General features: G+C 37.2%; 1 protein-coding gene across 1 annotated transcript in view; it reads left to right on the forward strand.

Annotated features, from left to right (window-relative positions):
• KLHL2 (kelch like family member 2) overlaps nt 1-19,642 on the forward strand; it is a 56,685-nt gene that overhangs the window by 12,230 nt on the left and 24,813 nt on the right. Inside the window, exons 4-5 of the mRNA XM_072406843.1 lie at nt 4,336-4,457; nt 12,165-12,327. Of these exons, the coding sequence (XP_072262944.1) occupies nt 4,336-4,457; nt 12,165-12,327 (285 nt within the window). The remainder of the gene's footprint in view (nt 1-4,335; nt 4,458-12,164; nt 12,328-19,642) is intronic.

The following is a 19,642-nucleotide window of genomic DNA, read 5'->3' on the forward strand; positions in this document are numbered from 1 at the left end:
TAGATGGCTTTTAAAATATATGTTTATGTAGTCGAAGCTAGAGACGTTCCCACTGTTCTAAGCTGTGGGCTACCCTGAAGAACCAAGGGCACTATATACACATTGATGAACTGAACTGAGATGTAAGGAACTCTGTTTGCTTCAGCAGGGTGTAAAGAAATACATCGTATTACAAAAAGCCTTAATATTCTGCATTCTTATATCATTAAGGCTTAGTTTACACGGACGTTTTCCCCAGCGTTTAACCTGAGGCTTTAAAAGCCCATGTTTGAAATTCCCATGCATTCCAATCGGCCAATCTACACCAGGACGTTTCCTTGAGGCACGTTTATGAGCTTTATCTATAACATTGCTTGCAACGTTTCAAAAATTAAAATGCGTGGTTAACACTGGAAAACGCCCAACAACGTGAGTAAACAATGGGACGTTTTCCTGCGTTTACCAGCTCTTGAAATGTCAACGCGTTAAAACCGTGGGGAAACGCGGCATAGACATTTTCCAGGAGGCTTTAAAACGCTAAAAAATGTATATAAACGCAGTAGGAACGTTTACATACGTTTTTAAAAAGTTTGTGTAGACCCAGCCTAAAGGGAATCTTTGCCCATGTTGGTCAAGAGATACAGATTAACTTTAAACTTACTCCCCCACAGTTGCCCTACATTTTCCTTTTCTACTTTGTTTTCCTATGGTAGGAGGTAATAGCCAAATGTAAGACACACAGTGCAACAGATCTGAGAACACTTTCCTTGCTAATGGGATATACACTCTCTATCTTGGCAAATACTTTCATCTGTAATGCCTGGTGTGTCAAATATCTATTTGGAATAAAAAGAGAACCAATCCATGGGAATTTGTATGGATACCTGATTGGAATACCCTGGTGTAATTTATAATTCATTGGATACTGGTTTTCGTTTACCTTGTGGTATGTGGCACCTTATAGTGTACCTCTCATTAAAGTTCAGTATAGGCTTGTAATATATAACTTTTTTATATTATAAGTTTATTATGTCTCTAAGTACTGTTTGATTTTTCTTTTTGTTTCCCCCCAAAACCATAGCATACCCTTTTTGTAGGAAAATGCCAATCCATACATTTGTGTTTTAGTAGGGAAAATTATATTAACCTTCTGCACCATGTGTACATTGTATGATCCAAGGAAGTCTGTATACCAAAAGAGGAATAAATGTAGCCTTACATTTTGGGTTATTTATTTCTGATATTCAGGAATAGTCCGTTCTTTTGGCTTTTTAGAGCGTGTGCACATCACTGAGCACTGGATGGGCTGCACCTAAATGGAATCTGAAGCTCTGCACCTTTTTTGTTTTTAGCGGTGCAATTTTCTTTGTCAAAAAAAAAAAAAAAATCAAAAATATCTGTATATATAAATCTCAAGAATAAGTGATTGAGAGTTGCTGCTCAAACTGTAGGTGGAAAAACGTAATGTAATCAGTGAAGTATAGAATATTGCATCATGGTATTGTAGTTAAATTGTTACTGGGGTTCTTTTCAGTTAATGGACTGAGTTAATGTTTTACTTTATTTCTGTTTATTACCAATGCTTTACCTTGCCAGAAATCTCCATTACTGTATGTAGATCAAAATCACATGTTTAAACCAAAATGCACGAAAAAATGAAATGGCCTTCACCATTGTTACGTTTGCTAGTTATATATAATAAATAAATAAATAAAGTGGCTGTTTATGTATAGTTCTTGTAGAACATATACAAGAAAACCTGGACTGCCAAAAAGATATTGGCCTATGTCACATTTTTACTTTTCAGCTTTGCTTGCAGAATCTGGTTAGCTTAAACAAAGTGAACATGTAAGGTGCTGGAAGTGTCTGTACCTTAGTACCTTAGCCATTGTGGCCCCGATCTGAAAATACTAGACAATTGGCTGCATCTGATTTCAGTACTTTGGCATCACAGACTCACAACCAGTATGCTGGAAATGTGTTGGATAAGTGTCAGAATTCCAGCAAGTGATCTTCCAATAATAAAAGCAGAGGTACGCAGTGACAGGTGTAGTTCGTGGTGTCATACACATGATATCTGTGTGTATATATGTATATGATGTGTGTGTTTCTAGGTAAAGGTTTATTACAGTATCTTTGTCCATAATCGGCTCCCTAGTATCCATGTCACAGATGCTTACATTCTTTAAATGCTTAAATAGAGTATTTTACATTACAACCATTTTTACAGTTTTTGAACGTGACTTGAAAAGTGATTATTTATTAGGGTTTATCACTGGTTTTAGTGGATGATGTATTTATGAATGTGCTTCTAGTTTCATCTACATTCTCATCCCTCTTGTCACATTTTGCACGCTGCTCTTAGAAGAAAATGAGCGGTGTTCTGATGTCACCGTAATGTTTAGAAGTCTGAAGCTGTTCGGCAAGCTTTTCCGTGTTTGTGACAGCTTTAAAAGGCAGACACCTAGAATCTGATCGTGTATTGCAGACACACTTGTCCATCTGTCAGTTTCAAATCATCTGCTTGTTTTTGGAATCGTGATATTTTACAGTCTCCCTAGCAACACTGTATGGACGTCAGTTTAAAAATATGAATTAGCAGGTGGAAGTATTACTTTGTCTGAAGTGTCAAGGTTAGCTGGATTTTCAGTTTGCGTTTCTTTGTGTTCCATAAATTGCCACACAACAGAGATCCTCGAGCAGCAGCCTATGAGGAACATGTCTGTGTACTTTTTGTGTTATGCCTAAGGCATTTTCCCAGTAGGTGCTCGGTACTGGACTATCTAAACACCTGCACAATACACTTTACATTATTATTCTACCAAGCTTCAGTTGTGTTTTAAGCATAAATGTTAGTGCCTTGCCAATTTCTGTTATGTAAATGGTCTCCACATCACTTGACATTTGAATGTGGCTTTTTCTAACAAAGGTTAAAGATTTACCCTGCCTTCTGTACCGCAACATGAACTGAATTAAACGTCATTAACCACAGTTTATCTCCCTGTCAGAAAACTAGCCTTTGCCATTTGAGAATATCTGTAACCCTTTCTGAAGAGAAGCCTTCCTTTTTTATAGGTATGCTTCTAATATCCATGCATTTAGGGATTTGTATGTTTGCCTCCTAGTTTGTTCTCCTCTTTAGTATGCAATGGGTGGGCTTGTGTAAACAAGAAAATTACCCTCTGCATATTACATATATTAGGAAGTTTCCCTATTCTGCTTTGATGTAGGGGAGGAGGCACAGACAGGAGATTTTCTCATCCAGGATGTTGACTTTTTCACGTCTCCTGTAATGCTTTACAAAGGTATTCTTAACTTTAAAATAAATGGTTTAAATGCACACATGCGCATTGCCAGGAAGAGCTTGCAAACACAACTACTTTCTCCTCAGACAGGACATAAGTAAGTATGTGTGTGTATATATATATATATATATATATATATATATATATATATATATCAGGATTTATATAGGGCCAACATATTACGCAGCATTGTATATTAAATAGGTGTTACAAATGACAGACGAATACAGACAGTGACACAGGAGGAGAGGACCCTGCCCCAAATAGCGAGTGTTTAAATATTCTATCTTGCGTTAAGACAATGCTAAACAAGATGAGACTTCATTCATAGATTCGTGTCTTGCTGTTTGCAACCAGCTGTACAAAGGCTAAATATTTTTTTTTATTTTAGAATGAAAAAGGGTTATAGTGATAACATGGCCTCCAAAACTGAGAGGGGATTTCCCACTAGATCCCCAAACAATAAGCAAAAGGAGTATTTAGACATGTGTTTTAATGGATGTTTGATAGCGCTCACTGTTATCACTGTTAGACATGTGTTTTAATGGATGTTTGATAGCGCTCATGTTGTATGGGAATATAAAGTTTAATAACTTTGACAAGTTTTTGTTGCTATTTTTGCCCCTGCTGGGTAAAATCAACCCCCAGTTATGTTCTTCTGTCATCATCAGGGTGCTGTGTTCATCAGGATACCTGGGTTTAGTTTGAATATTTGTATATAAAAGAAAACCTAGAGTTCAATGCATAATATTACAATAAAAAAAAAAAGGCAATTTTGTGCATCATACTAAACTGTATTAAAATAATGCCCATCAATGATCAATACATACATTTTGTGATCTGTACATCACTAAAGAACCAATATGTCTTTTACTAGATTCATATCTTGAAGTTCCTGTAGTTACTTATGAGGCAGTACACTGGTGTTGTAATTCTGATGCTGTGAGTAGTCATTTCTATTATGTCTTTTCATTGTTTTTCTTTAAGATGTTCAAGTTATTAATAAAGAACTATTTTTTAATAGTTATTAGTGTTTGTTTTTCTGTTCCAGGTGAGATGAGTGAAAGCCGAGCAAAGAGAGTCCGCATCAAAGAAGTGGATGGATGGACCCTGAAGTTACTTGTTGACTATGTTTACACTGCAGAAATTAAAGTCACGGAAGAAAATGTGCAGGTGAAGTTGAATATAAAAGTGACCATCTCTTGTACCATCTTTGCTTAAATTCCAGCAGCATTGTCCGTTTTCTTCAAAGCTTTTTTCTCCCTCTAGTTTTTACCTTTTCCTCCTGACTTCTGCCCCTAAATTGTTTTTTTTCACCGATAATTTTATAAGGTTTGGGCCAAAATAACTTACCTTTATTCTTTTTTAATTTTTTTTTTTTTATTTATTTGTAATTCCTAACACAGATTATGTGATTAGCACAACCTTTTTGGCCACTAAAATATGGAGCTCAGTTAACCAAATTTTAACATACAAATAGGAATAATATAGCCTTATCTCAGTAGTTTTCAAATCTCGCTGGCTGAATATAACTTAATCCTCATACACACGTGAAATATTAGTCTTTGGAAAGGATATTTCACGATCCTTTCCAACGACTAGCACTGCACGATGCATGAACAAGTGCTGTACACACAGGAGGTTGGCCCTCCTATTAAAGCGGAACTAAACCAAAAACAAAAAACTCGCACTTGCCTTTCTTTCTCCAAGGTGCCTGCCAGAGATTACAGTAGATCCCAATTTAAATTATTGGAATTTCTTATTTATTCATAAATATAAAAAATCAGTTTGCTACAGAGTACAGATGATTGAAAGCCGAGGAGCTGATCAGTATTTACTTGCTGGGATGAATGTTAAAACACTGCTATCACTGACAGCCAAAGATTCCAGTACAGAACCATTTGGGTTCAGGTTTTAAAAATGGTGACAGAATTGTGGCACTTATTTAAAATGATGCCTGGGACTCGATTTGTCCATCATTTATGCACTCTGCAAATAGGAAAACTTTGTAAAAGATTGTGACAGTCTCGGTCATCCTATTTAGTGCATTCACTGGTAGCCCCCATTATCTTCTTCATTGCTCCATCTGCAACCTGTGCTTGTGCCAGGCAATTTTCTGGAAAGCTGACGTTTGCAGAGAGAACATGGCACTGGATAGGGCAGACCTGATGTAGGAAAGCTACAGAATGCAGCACCATTTAAGGTTCTTCTGTTACACTTTCTTTGAAAGCAAAATTAAAGTCAAAATTTCCCATCTGTTTCAAAAGATTTGCCACACCGTTTTTGCTTTCAGTAACAGAATCTTTGCTACAAATTCAGGTACATGAAGATGATTTTTACTTTTTCCTCAGAGCTTGTGCCTACCAGAAAAGTCCCTCTAATGTCTCCAGTAATACATTGAGAGCAGGAGATAAGCTTCTAGTTGCTGATTATACAAACTAGGAACACCTGACCTGACTAAAAACCTGTAAGCGATAAATGCTTTCACATGTTAAGTTTTACCTCTAAACAGAATATTACCAACCTGTGCGTAACAGCTTCTACAGTCCCAGTGTACTGTGTGAAATACACAGGTGACCTTGCATTAGGGAAATAACGTATGGCAATTGCATGGGCAATAAGGAATTTTCATTGTATGTTATGCCAGACTGTATTATCCTTTTTTTCTGTTTATTTCTTAATTTATTTTCCTATTTTTAATTTATTTTCTTAATTTTATTTTCTATTACATTATTTCTGCCTAAAGCACAATAGAATCATCATTTATACATTCAGTCATTGCAATTTGTTATAAATGCACACTTGTAAAATGATCTTTCATATGACTGCGTAGACATATGTTCCAGGGGGGTGCCAGGACAGCAGCAGATCACTGGAAGCTTTGAACCCGCCTTTATCAGTTCTGACTGTGTTGCTCAGAGTGCACATTAGCATCTTTTGCCCTGTACATGGTGCTACATGGACTGATATAGCGCCTCCTAGCTGGTGGTTGTTAGAAAGGCTCCCTGTTTTCATATCTTTGTCCCTTGTAGAACGTTTAGTGCCTCTTGTACTAGTGGAAAACTAGCCCACCTCTCAGTAAGGCAATCCTTTCTTTTTCTGTTTTGTCCTGGGAAAACTCATAGTGCTCAGGGAATCCTTTTGTCATGTTAAATGTTCCTTTGTAAAACAGTTTTTGTTTACCTTTCCGTGTCCTTCCAGCCAGCAGTCTGTTCTTTGACTCATGCTGTATGAGTTGGTTTATATAACAATATCCAGAACTGTCTTGCACATGTTAAAGCTTACATAAATCTGCTCTTAGAACATATTAAACACAAACACAAGTATTCTCATCCAGCCTGGACTGTCTTCTTTTTCTGTGTGGTGTTCTCCTTCAGAGGAGTACACAGATGCAATATTAAGGTGAAAAAGCGTGTAAAGTGAAGATCTGTGCGTTTAGCGGTGTTGTGCTCACAGGTTTGCATTCATTTCAGGCGGCATCTTGCACTCCCTGACAATCATATCTTAAGGCGCATATAAAAAAGGTGTTAAACCCACATGTGAATTCTAATCATTTATTTATTAAATCTAGATATGCCAGGGGTGGAAAACTTTTTGGCTTAGGGGTCATGAGTTTTAAAGTTTGACAGATCGGCCAGGCCAGTATTATATGGATGGGAGTGTTTGCATGAGCTGATATAAATTATGTATAAAAGCCATTACCTAAAAGTAAAAGGAAACTTACATGACATTTCAGTGGAAATAGTGTTGTTGGTCACCCCCTTTTTTTGTATTTTTGTATTTTTTTTTTGCCAAAGGACAAATTTTTTTTTTTTTTTTTTACCAATATTTGACAGGCCAGATTAAAAAGCCCAACTGACTGTAGTTTGCCCATGCCTGAAATTTACAGAGGACTAGCATAATGTCAGTCAGGGCCCCTATTTCTTTGCACAATCTGTCAGTTGTTTGAACATGCAAATAGATTAGTGTGCTGCTTCTTCTTTATTGTCTCAGCACAGATTGGAGGCAGGTTGGTGACAAAAATATTTATTGCAATAAAGAATTGCGATGTCACTGTCCTGGCTTTGCATCCGGCAGAGTTCACTGCATCACAAGTCTGGCCGAATACAATTACAAATTATTTGTCAGGTAATAGAGTTCATGTACAAGCGCTGCGTAATATGTTGGCGCTATATAAATCCTGTTTAATAATAATAATAATAATAATAATAATAGAGTTCATGTATGTGTATTTAACGTTTTAATGAATTTATTTCTGTAAAGCCAGTAAATATGCTGTGACTTTAGGAAGTATATTGCAGTTATTATGAATGAGTATTTTTAGCACATTGAAATGTCATTCACCCACAGATGTTATGTCTTTACGATTGAGTGATGACTCAGACTTAACAGTTCAACTAGCAGAAATTATAAATGAACTATAAAAGTCATGATATGAGTAATAAGTCTGCTCCTATCAATGCCCCTGCTGGCAGATTCAAACCATGTTTTTTTTTTCTCCATCACTCTGTACTATTTAAACACTCATCAATGCTTTATTTACTGTGTTATGTTAGACAGGTTCATTAAAATACCACAAAGCCTGGTATAAGTTTGCAACCTGTCTCAATCTTTTTACCATGAAGAGACCTGTCATCTCATGGTACATTAGCATAATGAGTAGATCACGGAGACTTTAAAATACAAGAATAGACAATAATTGATTTTTTTTATATGTAATTAAATAGTAATGGTTGGAAAAGGAACACAAGCAGCCAGTAATTGTACTTACCCCTTGCATTGTTCGCAATTGTCAAAGTCGTCCCTTAAATTGTTAGTCAGTGTAGAGATGGCCCCGTTTTGGTCAACATAGAACCTTTTTTGTAAAAGCCTCTATTCTGTTACCCCCAGCCTGGCCATAATTATGGTGCCCATAGCGATCCAAGTCCTTCTGCTTCTTTTTTTCCCAAGATGGCAGTTGTTTTGTATGGGCAACATAACTTTGCACTGGTTTTTGTTTCCCACTTACTATTTATCGAAAGCTTAAAAACAAAACACCAGGGATTTAGAATTTTGCATATGCTTGCAATACACACATATACTTAGGTCTGTCAAGAACACAATCTTATTACCTTTTCAGCACTTAACATTATAATGTCTAAACATGCACAAATATTGTCTCATACACAAAAGCTACCGGTATGTCCTTTTCCTTTTGGTCATTGGAAGACTCATGATCCATGTGGGGTACAGTGCCACCTCTAGGAGAATGATGCTTGGTACATCTTAAAAAGAACAAAAACAAAGGAAAGCACAAGGGGAGGTCCCTGGTAGCCAAAAACATCCCAATTGTGGACAATCCCAAATCTCTTATGGAGAAACTCGGGGAGGGAAATCCTAATTAAAAGAAATGTCTGTGTGTGCAGTATGGGGGAGTGGGACCCATCCCTTTCCCACTTCAGACGTTTTATTGGGCCTGCCCTCCACCCTCCTATTCATACAGTTATCAAAAGGATGAGGGTTTAATTTAATCTGGAATCTAACAGTAATGTTAGATTCAAGATTAAATTGGTGTAATGACCCATGCAGTCAAAAACCTTGAAAAGTCTGCAGAGTTTGTCTTTGATCTGGAAACAGTATGTAAAGAGTATTTAAGTTGGTAGGCTTCTTCCAAGGGCTGAACAAAAGTGGTCAGCACAAAATATTTATACTCCAGTTCATTTTACTGAGCTTGTCCACAATTTGTGGTTGAAAAGGTGGTCCAAGAAGGGATTTGTTCTATGTGCCATCATTTATTTATATTTTACCTGAGAACTGGAGTACCATTGCATTTCTCCATTATTATTATTATTTTTTTTTTTTTTTTTTTACAAATTGAGGGTTATGCATTCAGCCGATTGTTGTCTTCTCTCATCCATGTTTATTATAATAACAGGGAATCTGGTTTATTGGCGTTCTGTTTGTGTTGGGAGTTGTTCTTGGCACTCCTGCATTCTTTGTAAGTGCTGACTCATATTGTTTCCCAGATAAAAATAATAACAGTAATCCAACTGTGGAATATTGACATTGATGTTGTGACACTCATCTTTCTGAAATTATTAGCCATGTGGTTAACTAGATGGGGCTATGATCTTACTTGTTTAAGATCACAAAGGGTTTTATTCTTAAGAGAAAATAATGAAGGGTTTTTCAAACTTCTGGAAACTTAAGGGATTGTTACATTTTCTCTATAGAGTATTCCTTACATCGACCATTGGTCCATTGCCACCTGAGTGGTGAGGGAAATATTCATAGTTCACTATCATTATAAACCAATCTTACTGTCTTTTTTTGGTGAGAGATTAAATGCCCACCATAGCAGCAGCCGCACCTTGCTGTTATGGTAACAACAGATGCTCCTGCATTAGCCCTGCCCTACCAGACTATAACACTTTCTCCTGTAGGAGCTCTAAAGTAGTAGCAGTTTTAGCAGCAGGTTTGGTTGCTGCTTAGTAAAAAAAAAAAAAATGCAGCTGTAACATTAACCCTTGTCCTGCCAAACCTGACCATTAGGCTATGTACACACATGCAATAATTGTCGTTGGAAAGGATCTTTCACTATCCTTTCCAATGAATAACGACTGCACGATGCATGAATGAGTGCTGTACATACAACACGGTTCTGCTCTATAGAGAGGGGAGGGAGGGAACGATGGAGCAGCACCCCGCTGCACTCTCTCCCCTTCACTTGCATTATGATCGTTCGTTGTCCATTGATCCGCCAGGACGGTCGTTCGGATGATGGACGACGAGTGCTGTACACACACAAGATTCTTGTCCAATTTCGTCCCTGAGCCAATTATCATATGAGAACTATTGCACATTAAACTGTGTACCTAGCCTATGGAAACAGTTTTTTTTTTCATCAGAGTTATTTTCTTTGATTTACAAAGGTAATTGGAGAAACCTTTTTTGCAGTTCTACAACGGCACCCCTCCCTACAAAAGCCTTGTCATCCTCTGAAGAAGCAATATGGAAAAATGTGTCTTGCGTTCCATATCACAATGTTGAGAGCATGTAGATGACTCAAGTGCTATATGTACCTAATCTGCTGGACCTTGTATAGATCTAATGTATCATTATTAGATCATTGTTTTATGCCAGAAAATGCTGCTTTCCTAAATCCATCTTCAATAGGTGTTCAAGAACCGCTTGGTTTAAATTTCCTAGGAGTTGGTGATACTACAAACCATACCTAGATTGGGGAGAATAAATCTCTAATTACTAGGGTTGGAGTCAATTGTCCAATTACTTTTGGTCAGTTTAAAAAGAGATGTCAAACATGAACTGTGCAGGTGCAGCGTCAGCTTTTGTTGTCAGGGAAACTGCACTTGCCTTCCCCAGAACATGCCAGGGATGTATAAACTCCTGAGTGCCTTTGCAGGAGTTACTTTATCCTGGCACGGCTAATTAATATAGCCAAAATCATCTTTGGGATAAAAAAAGGGAAGGATAAAGGTAGTGTCCTGTGATGGAACACAGATAGGTGGGTCACATGGGTTTTGTTTTGCTTCAAAAAGTCCAAGGTCATGTTGCTGCCTCTCAAGGGAGCTTACAATCTGATGTTATTAACACAGTTTTAGGGAAATTTGGGTGGAATCAACTCAATCTACTGATTTTGGGTAGAATCAACTCAATCTACTGATTTGTTTTGATGTGGGGGAAAACCCATGCATACGGAGATTAGGTCAAAACCCAAAATTGTGATACGCAATGTAGTTACAAAGTAAAAGTGTGATTAGGGATGTTTTGTATGTGTCCATCCTTGTCCATGCACCTATTTTGGTCAAACAATACAAACTTTTTCCTACACACCTACCAGTTACCCTACAAAAAAAATAAAATAATGCTCTGTCAACAAGTTTCATACAATTGCAAATATATATGAAAGACATACAACCTCTTCTACCTGTGTTTCCTAGCACTCACACCAGCACATGACAATTTCAGCTAAACCCCTCTAGCATGTCCCTCACCAAATAAGCAAAGTAAAAATGGAAACTTCTGTAAACAATATATAACTAGCTTCTAAAGGCAAGTACACATGTGAAGGGGCTTTTCACAGAACAAACAATACATACATTTCCCAACAGGTTTACCTGCTAGCCTGCAGCAAAAAAAAAACTATTTGAGTTAAAACATAGCTTTAAGTTTTTTCTTTTTTGGAAGTTGGTTTGGAGCAATAATATGCAGCCAACACTGGAGCATATAGAGAGACAGTGACTGAAGGAGAATAATGGAGATCATCAGCATTAGGATATAAATAACAAGCAAGAAAACAATATTTTACTTGATAAAAATGGATGTTGTTTACACACTAATTGTTCTATCAGCTCTATGCACCCTCCGAAGATCATAACCTAGTTAGAGTGAGAAAAACACAGACATCCTTTAGTTGGATCCAGAGGAAAAAAAAAAAAGTTTTTTTATCCTGACCTCATTTATGTTTTTTTGGTATTTTATTTAATGCATTTTCTTAATCAATTGTTAAAATCTTGGCCATTCCACTAAAGCTTCCTAAATTTTTAAGTTTTTGTGGAGCAAAGTATACAAGAACTCGTTAATTACAAGCGTTCAGGCAGGTTCAGACCCACTGTGGGAACAAGCTCCCAGTTGGCTGGTACCTTGCTGGTTGCCCACATTGCAATCCAACGCTGGTTCCTAAAATAACATTTTAGTACTAAACCTCTTATTGCTTTCCCCATTCATTTCCTGTTGGGTTGCCACAGGTGCACGATACTTGTAGGCAGTGATAAAAAATTATGAGGATGTTTTAACCACACCACAACCTCACTGCCAGTCTGAATAGCCAAAACCATTCTTGATCATGTGATTTCTAACATGTTTCTTTTATCTTTGCAGGTTTTACTTCCAGCAGCCAGTCTCCTGCAACTTCAAGATGTGAGGAAAACCTGCTGTGAGTTTTTGGAGTCCCAGCTACACCCTTCCAACTGCTTGGGAATTCGAGCTTTTGCTGACATGCATGCTTGTACTGATTTATTAAGTCAGGCCAACACATTTGCAGGTAAGTTTAGCAGAAATGTTAAAAGATGTTTAGGATTTATACTTTTCAAGTCTACTTTAAAAAGAAGATGTTAGTAGTTTATGACTGGTAACCAAAGGTGCCAACCATGGGCAATATCTGATCTATTAGAATGATTCAGATCCTTGGCTTTAACATACCTCTTTACAGTACACTACACACCTCCGGGTCTCCCCAATATAAACTGTGCAGTCCCCAAATCTCTTAATTCTCCCTGCTCCTCAAAAATGTGTCCTTTTGTTTTCTTAAAAATGAGAGCTCAATTGAGAAGTTGTAGAGCAGCTCACACAACTTCTCATTACAATTTATTAGTATCTTTTCTTATTTTTTTACTGTTTTATCTGTCCTAACAACATGACTATTTTGGCTGTCTGCTCCTGGAGGCAGCTAATAATATAGTATGATGGTATTTTTAGGTCATGGTATGTTGTCTTGATGTAAGACACTAAAATCAGAGTTCTGCTATATTGCAAAAACTGATAGTCAGAAAAATGGAGGACAGGGAGGACCATATCACACCGCTGTATAATTTAGAAGCATCCTCTGTACTGCTTGTACAGTACTTCATGCTGAGTAACAACAAGATTCTTCCCCCTCACCATCTGCCTTTTCTTGTGCCAGCTGTGCTCTTAGCCTAGAAAATCAGTCTGTTATTCTCAATTCACATGTACACATGCACTTTTAAAATGCATTTTTGGTGTGTTACAGTGTCATACCTTATTTTTGTATGGGTTATGCTTCTATGGAAATTAATAAGACCATGCAGCCCTAAAACTAATAAAAACACTGAAAGGGCAAAAGTGTGAATGTGCCTTAAAAATTAGTTTTATTATTCTTCTTTAAAGTAAGACTGGTTTCAATTAAACTCTTACAAGAAGAATTGTAACATTCTTTACTATTTCTAGATTGGATGTCTGCTTGTGTTCATTTAGCAGTGGAAGCAGTTTTGTGATGCTGACACATTCATTCCTATTTTTCTGGTTTATCTCAATAATGACCATGCATGATAAAACTTAATTCCCCAGCAATTCTACTCTCGTCCTGCTGAATTTTAAATATGCAAATCGTTATAGAGCTTTCCACTACAACATATTTAATAATTAAAATTTCAATTGTGACATCTCATTTGTGGTGTGCTGCATTGCATCAATGTACATAACATGTGCTAGCTCAATGCAAAAGAGTAAATCCAGCCACTGATTTCTTAGATCAGCACACCCCAACCGGTGGTCAGTGAGAAAATTTTGGTGGTCCATAGCTCTGGCCGGTCTGCCCCCCAGCGGGGTCAGGAGAAGGAAGTTTCTTCCCCTTTGAGTGACACACGGCTCCCCGCGCATGTGTGGTCCGGAAACCGTGCATTTAGTGGTCCCTAGATTCGAAAAGGTTGGTGACCACTGTCCTAGATCACCAGTGAGACCTACAAAATGTACACTGTATAGATCATAAATAGTGTGTATTCATGTCTATATTAAAGCTTTTATATTGCTATGTATCCTAATGCTGTACAAAATCAGTCAATGAAAGCCATAGCTTTAGGCATCTTCTGTGTGGGAGATCTCATGAAGGTCTTTGTTGGTTGGGCTGGACAGTACACTTTCAAGACAGAATCTACCCAGTGGTTGCATAGAAGAGCTAAAGATGATCCACAACCTTGCCTTCAGTATTGCACATTTGTGGAAATGCTTCCTCTGATTTCATTGTACTTTGTAACTTTGCACTGCACAATGGCACCATTATTTCCTGGTTGGACAACGTTCTGCTACATCTAGCCCAGAACCTGGCCCACGACTTTTTTCAATCATCATGGCTAAGCATCATATGTTTGCATTACCGAAGTTGGTTTGCATGCAAATGCATTCTTCTTTGGGCTGCCGACTTCTCCAGACTAAAATCAAGAACCAGTAAGTTGCTTGCATCAAGGCTGAGGGCTCCTGAGAGGAGTGTAGTGATGTTTTTAGGAAGCATTGTATCAGAAGTCATTGTATAGAGAAGCTTGGAGACCCAGTGAGGACTTCACTGAGTCTAAAATAAGATTTGTTATAAAAATAGAAAGGTTTTATTTAGAGTAATTAGCATGTTAATTGGGTTGTCAAAGCAACTCCTAAACAACAACTGCTTAGAAATTGTTTTGACAGTCATGGTTTAACATTTACAATTCTCTTTTTTTTGTATATTTTACTCATTCCATGATCCAAGATCCATGACTGGTCAGAATGTTTTTCTGTTGGAAAATAATTGTGACGATGAGAACAATATTCTAGTTTGCTCTGTAACTCCATTAGGGTCATGTTTACATTACTGAGCCTAATCACATGCATTTAGATTCCATTGTGTTGTGGTGCAATTTTTGTATGATTTAAATTTTTCTTCTTTATGGATTACAATTTGTGCTATGCATTTTACATGTACTGCCATTAAATCTTGTGGATATTGCATTTAATGCAAACAGACTACAGGAAGCATATTCTGAAAAAATGTCAATACAGTGGGGAAAATAAGTATCGAACACATAAAAGTATATTTCTAAGTGGGCTATTGACATAAAATGTCAGATGTCGGTAACAACCCAAGTAATCCACAAGTACAAATAAATCAAAACCAATACGTCCATAAAGTTAAGTTGTGTAATATAGTGGAATGTGACAGGGAAGTATTGAACACGCTCACTGTATGAAGAAACTAGTCACTGCATTGCTCGGGTGTGATTATGACCCAGTCTTCTACACAAGCGGTCTTAAAATCAGAGTTCATAGAAGATTGAGTTTCCTTGGGTGTATATTTGGAATCATCGTCTTGCTGAAATGTCAACCCTTGTTTCTTTTTCAGCATCCTTATCAAGATTCTAATCAAGAATGTCCTTGCTACTGTATTTCGGTATTCCCGGTATGGTGGTTTTTGGGTGATGTGCAGTGCCATTTCTCCAAACATTTTGTGTGCAATGACTCTCATCTGACCAGACTATATTCTCCCAGTATATATTCTTTAAAGCTCTGGCTTTAAACAAGCTTCAACAAGCCTTTTCTTGAGCAGTGGAGTCTTGTGCGGTGAACATTCATAGAGGCCATTCTGATAAGTTCATTACTTCATTGTTTTCTTTAAAACAACTGTACCTGCTAATTCCAGGTCTTTCTAAAGTTCTCTGCAAGTGATTGTTGGCTCTTGGATTATTCTTTTTATTCTTCTGTCCAAAATCTTGAGGGGAGCACCTGATCGTGTCCGGTTTAGGGTGAAATTATATTTTTTCCCTTCCATGGTACGGCCCCAGTGGTGCTCACTGGAACATTCAGAAGCTCAGAAATACGTCTCTAACCAGTGCCTCTTTGCTTTTATCTATCATAGGATTCTTCTTGTGTGATACGTTGGTAAAGAGAAACCTTTTTAGAGTCCATCAATTAGGACTAAACCAGTTGATATTAGTTTGCACTGATCGGGGGCAGGATTCTTTTGTAAACACTGACAGATTCCAGCAGGTTTTTTGGCTTTCCATGGATTTTTTGCACCTCCTTTTCTTCATGTGTTCAATATTTATTCTGTGTCGTTCCACTTTATTACACCTAAATTTGTTTTGACTTCTTTGTATGTATGGATTACTTGAGTTGTTACCGACATCTGGTGTAAACTTCATGTCAATAGCACCATTAAAAATAAATTTACTGAAAAAAATGTTGACGTGTTTAATTCTGATTACTCCTGCTGTATATTAATGAAAGTATTACATTTCCTTGCTCTGTGCTTGCCATAATATGCAATATGCGAGGCATGGGTTAAGCTTCATTTTTGTTCAGGTCAAAATCGAAAATTCAGAAGTTTAAAATGACCCTGAATACTCATTCAGGTGTGAGTTTTCCCAAGTTTTTTAGTACTCAAAAAAAATAAAATAAAATCACAATGCATTATTCCCATGTTTGGGATATGTCATGAAGATGTCATATGTGCTGAAGTATATGGGCAGTGCATCCCAAAACATCTGGAGAGGTGGTAGTTATCCTTATGACATACCAATCACATTAAAGCCCAGTTTGAGCTTTTAACCTAAATATGCTAAATACATTTTATATGCATAAAGTGTGCAAAGTTTTTGGTTTCTTTAGAAAGCAGCCTCAACCTGAGCGGAAAAGCCCTTGTTCTCTGCGTGAACGCAGTTGTGTTTCTGCAGAGGTTTTACATTCTAGATGCTGAATCAGATCTATAATCAGCAAGGACAATGAGTTTAGCAAGATATCTCTTACTGAGTCAGAGCGATATGTCAGACCTCTGCAGTGAGACTGCTGCTTTCACACAAAGAGCAAGGTTTCAGCTCTACAGCATTCTGGTACAGGTCAGTTTATTAAGATTTAGGTTGTCACTGCTTTCTTAAGAAAAAAAATTGTACAACTCACACCTTCTGTTTGAATGTATCTGGAATGTATTAGCATTAAGCTGGGCTTTAGAAACCATAATCCTTTAGCTAATAGTTCTCCACACAGTGGTCTGAATGAAATAAACAACTTTATGGTTCATCTTGCAGAATCAGTTATGAAACTTCATCATACTCTTGCCATTAGTGACACAAACTCTCTTTAGGTATGAAGCTTAGCAACTTTTACCTACCAGTCTGCTTTTTATTTTTATCTGTGATATAACATTAGTCAAAGTTTTTTTTTAGAAATCCTTTTATTGTTTTATTTTCTCATAGCATTGCCTTGTTTAATATGAACATGTATGTCATCATTCTGTTGTTTTATTGTACACCGTGAATAGTCAGCAATACAGAAAATATGTACTGCAATGGAAGTGTGAGACTGTGGAGTCACAAATCCAACGTTTACCAAACTTGTGGTGTTTGCTGACTCACTTCTCTCTTATTAAACTGGTTTTTCTACACTGATAGTGTGAAACTAAGGAAGTTCTACGGTGATGTCATGTTTTTACGTTTGCCACCCTGTTTAACTTTTCACAATGTGCTCACAAGTTTATTATAAATAAATTGTCTTTATTGTGTTTTTAGGTTGGTTTGTTTAGTTGGTGGTTCTTTGTAGCTTGTTGTTTCAATAGATTTAATTTGGTTTTCACCATATTGGGCTTTAGAGTGACTGTGAGGACCCCATCAGTAAAAATGGAAAGTCAGTGTAAAGGAGTGCCTCTCAAAGAGTCTGATTTAATAAAGCTCCCCAAGGCTGGAAGGGATAAATTTTAATCAGTGAACCTGGGTGATCCAACAAATCTGGAATGGGTTTCTTAAAATCATTTGCCATTTGTTAGCAAATTTGTTAGCAAAACGTTTTCAATCCTGGACCAGATCCATTCCAGGTTTACTGGATCACCCAGGCTCACTGATGGAAGTGTATCCTCTCCAGCCTTGGAGAACATTAATAAATCAGGCCCAAAGATAGAGGGGACCTTGGACATGCTCAATAATAAATTCCATGTTTTCCAGGTTTTAGTGTTCCAAAAATGTTACAGTGCAGTACAAGTTAATTTTAGCACATGCATTTAACTAATATTTGTTAGGGTTTGGGTACAATGCAGTACTCATTGCCTCTGACTCTGTGTAGTTTTCCAATGTTCTTATGTTTATTTAGCATTAATATAAGAATTCAGTCAACATGAATATATTTGATATTTATATTTATATTCTTTCAATCTGCTATGCAACTTAGTGACATTTTAGCAGCATACAGTAAGTGAATAAATCTGGAGCTTGATGCAAGTTAATGTATCCACACTGCTTCTGTGTTGGCATTTTTACATTCACATAGCGCTACGGTTTTTCAGGTTAACTTTGTTTTATGTTAAGTGCAAAATAATGAGGCAAACTTCCTTGTGGGCATCCACTATCTAAATTATAGAGTCAAGGCCTTCTTTTTATGGTCAGATTTGCATTTTACAAAAGCAATTCTGCAAAGCTCGTGTTAAAATTTATCTTTTCTTTCCATGACTGCTTATCAGCATCTGAGTTGTGTTTGCAGTGTATTTGGTGGAAATGACGAATAAGGGCTAAAAAGTAACTTTGTTAAAAGTGTGCTAGGAAATAGGCGAGCACAGAAACCGAAAAGCCATGTATTTTATATCTTTATATTATTTTTGTGGTGGTAGAAATTCTTCTGGCAGGGAACTGATATAATAGTTGAATAAATAGTGAATAGCATATAATGGTGGAATAAATAGTGTATACACTGCATCACAAAAAAAATAAATATTGCCTGCTACTTGGTTTAATCCATGTGTCCTATACTAAATTAAGTGTGCTGAATCCAAATCTGAAGTCCGATTCTGCCTAGGATGTCAGGATCTTGGGTTAATTAGGCATATAGACGCGATGAGCTACACTCTCTGGTTCCGCAGTTACGATGTAATCTCGATACATAACAAAATTTTGCCTCCTAGTCCCATGACATTGCCAAAACTTAGTTTTATGTTGCAACAACATATACAATAACAACATATACAATGTATAAAAAAAACATATACAATACACATAATTCCCCTTGTTCAACACACATGTACACTTCAGAAGTGTTTCAGGCACTTGTTTTTGCGTGTCTCTCGGCTGTCTCCTGTTGCAGAAACCTGTAGTAGTCGCCCATCATGTTGGGTTTGCACCGGACTTGATATCTTGTTTCCATAACAGAAATGTGCTGGTGGAACCTCTCCCCTTGTTCATCACTCACATCACACAAATTTTGTGGGAAGAAGTCCAGATGGCAATGTAAGAAATGAATTTTAAGTGACATTCAGCAGCCAAGTCGATGTAAAGCTGTTAGCATGTTGTTCACGAGTTCAGCATGGTTTTCAGCTCGCTGGTTGCCCAGAAAGTTTTGTGCAGCTAGCACAAATGAATCCCAAGCAGCAAGTTCAAGTTGATTGAGTTTGTCTCTGAATGTGGCATCACGCATCAAATTGCGGATTTGGGGACCAACAAAAATGCCTGCTTTTTAGTTTGAGATCTGTTATAACTTTTCCAAACTTGTCCTTCAGATACTGAAAACCCATACTATCACAATCCATTGCAACAAAGAAATTCATTAATCTAAGTTTATTATGAAGTGGCGGGAAGATAAGCTTTCTGTGGATCAATGAGTGATTTATGTTTCACGTTGTACTGGCCAACTGTGTGTTCAGGTCTGGGTGGCCTTTCTTTCACTTTGTAATGGTTGCTGTTATCACGACTGTTCCACAGTCACAGAAAGCACATTTATTTTGTATATCCCAATTACAGGCCAAGAAGGAGTGCCACCACCTTCAGGTCACCACAAACATTCCACTTGTGTTCTGATTAGTTAATTTTAAAATTACCTACATGGATTCGTATGTCTTT

The sequence above is a fragment of the Pyxicephalus adspersus genome, chromosome 3, assembly GCF_032062135.1.
Source record: "Pyxicephalus adspersus chromosome 3, UCB_Pads_2.0, whole genome shotgun sequence".
Taxonomy (NCBI): Eukaryota; Metazoa; Chordata; class Amphibia; order Anura; family Pyxicephalidae; genus Pyxicephalus; species Pyxicephalus adspersus.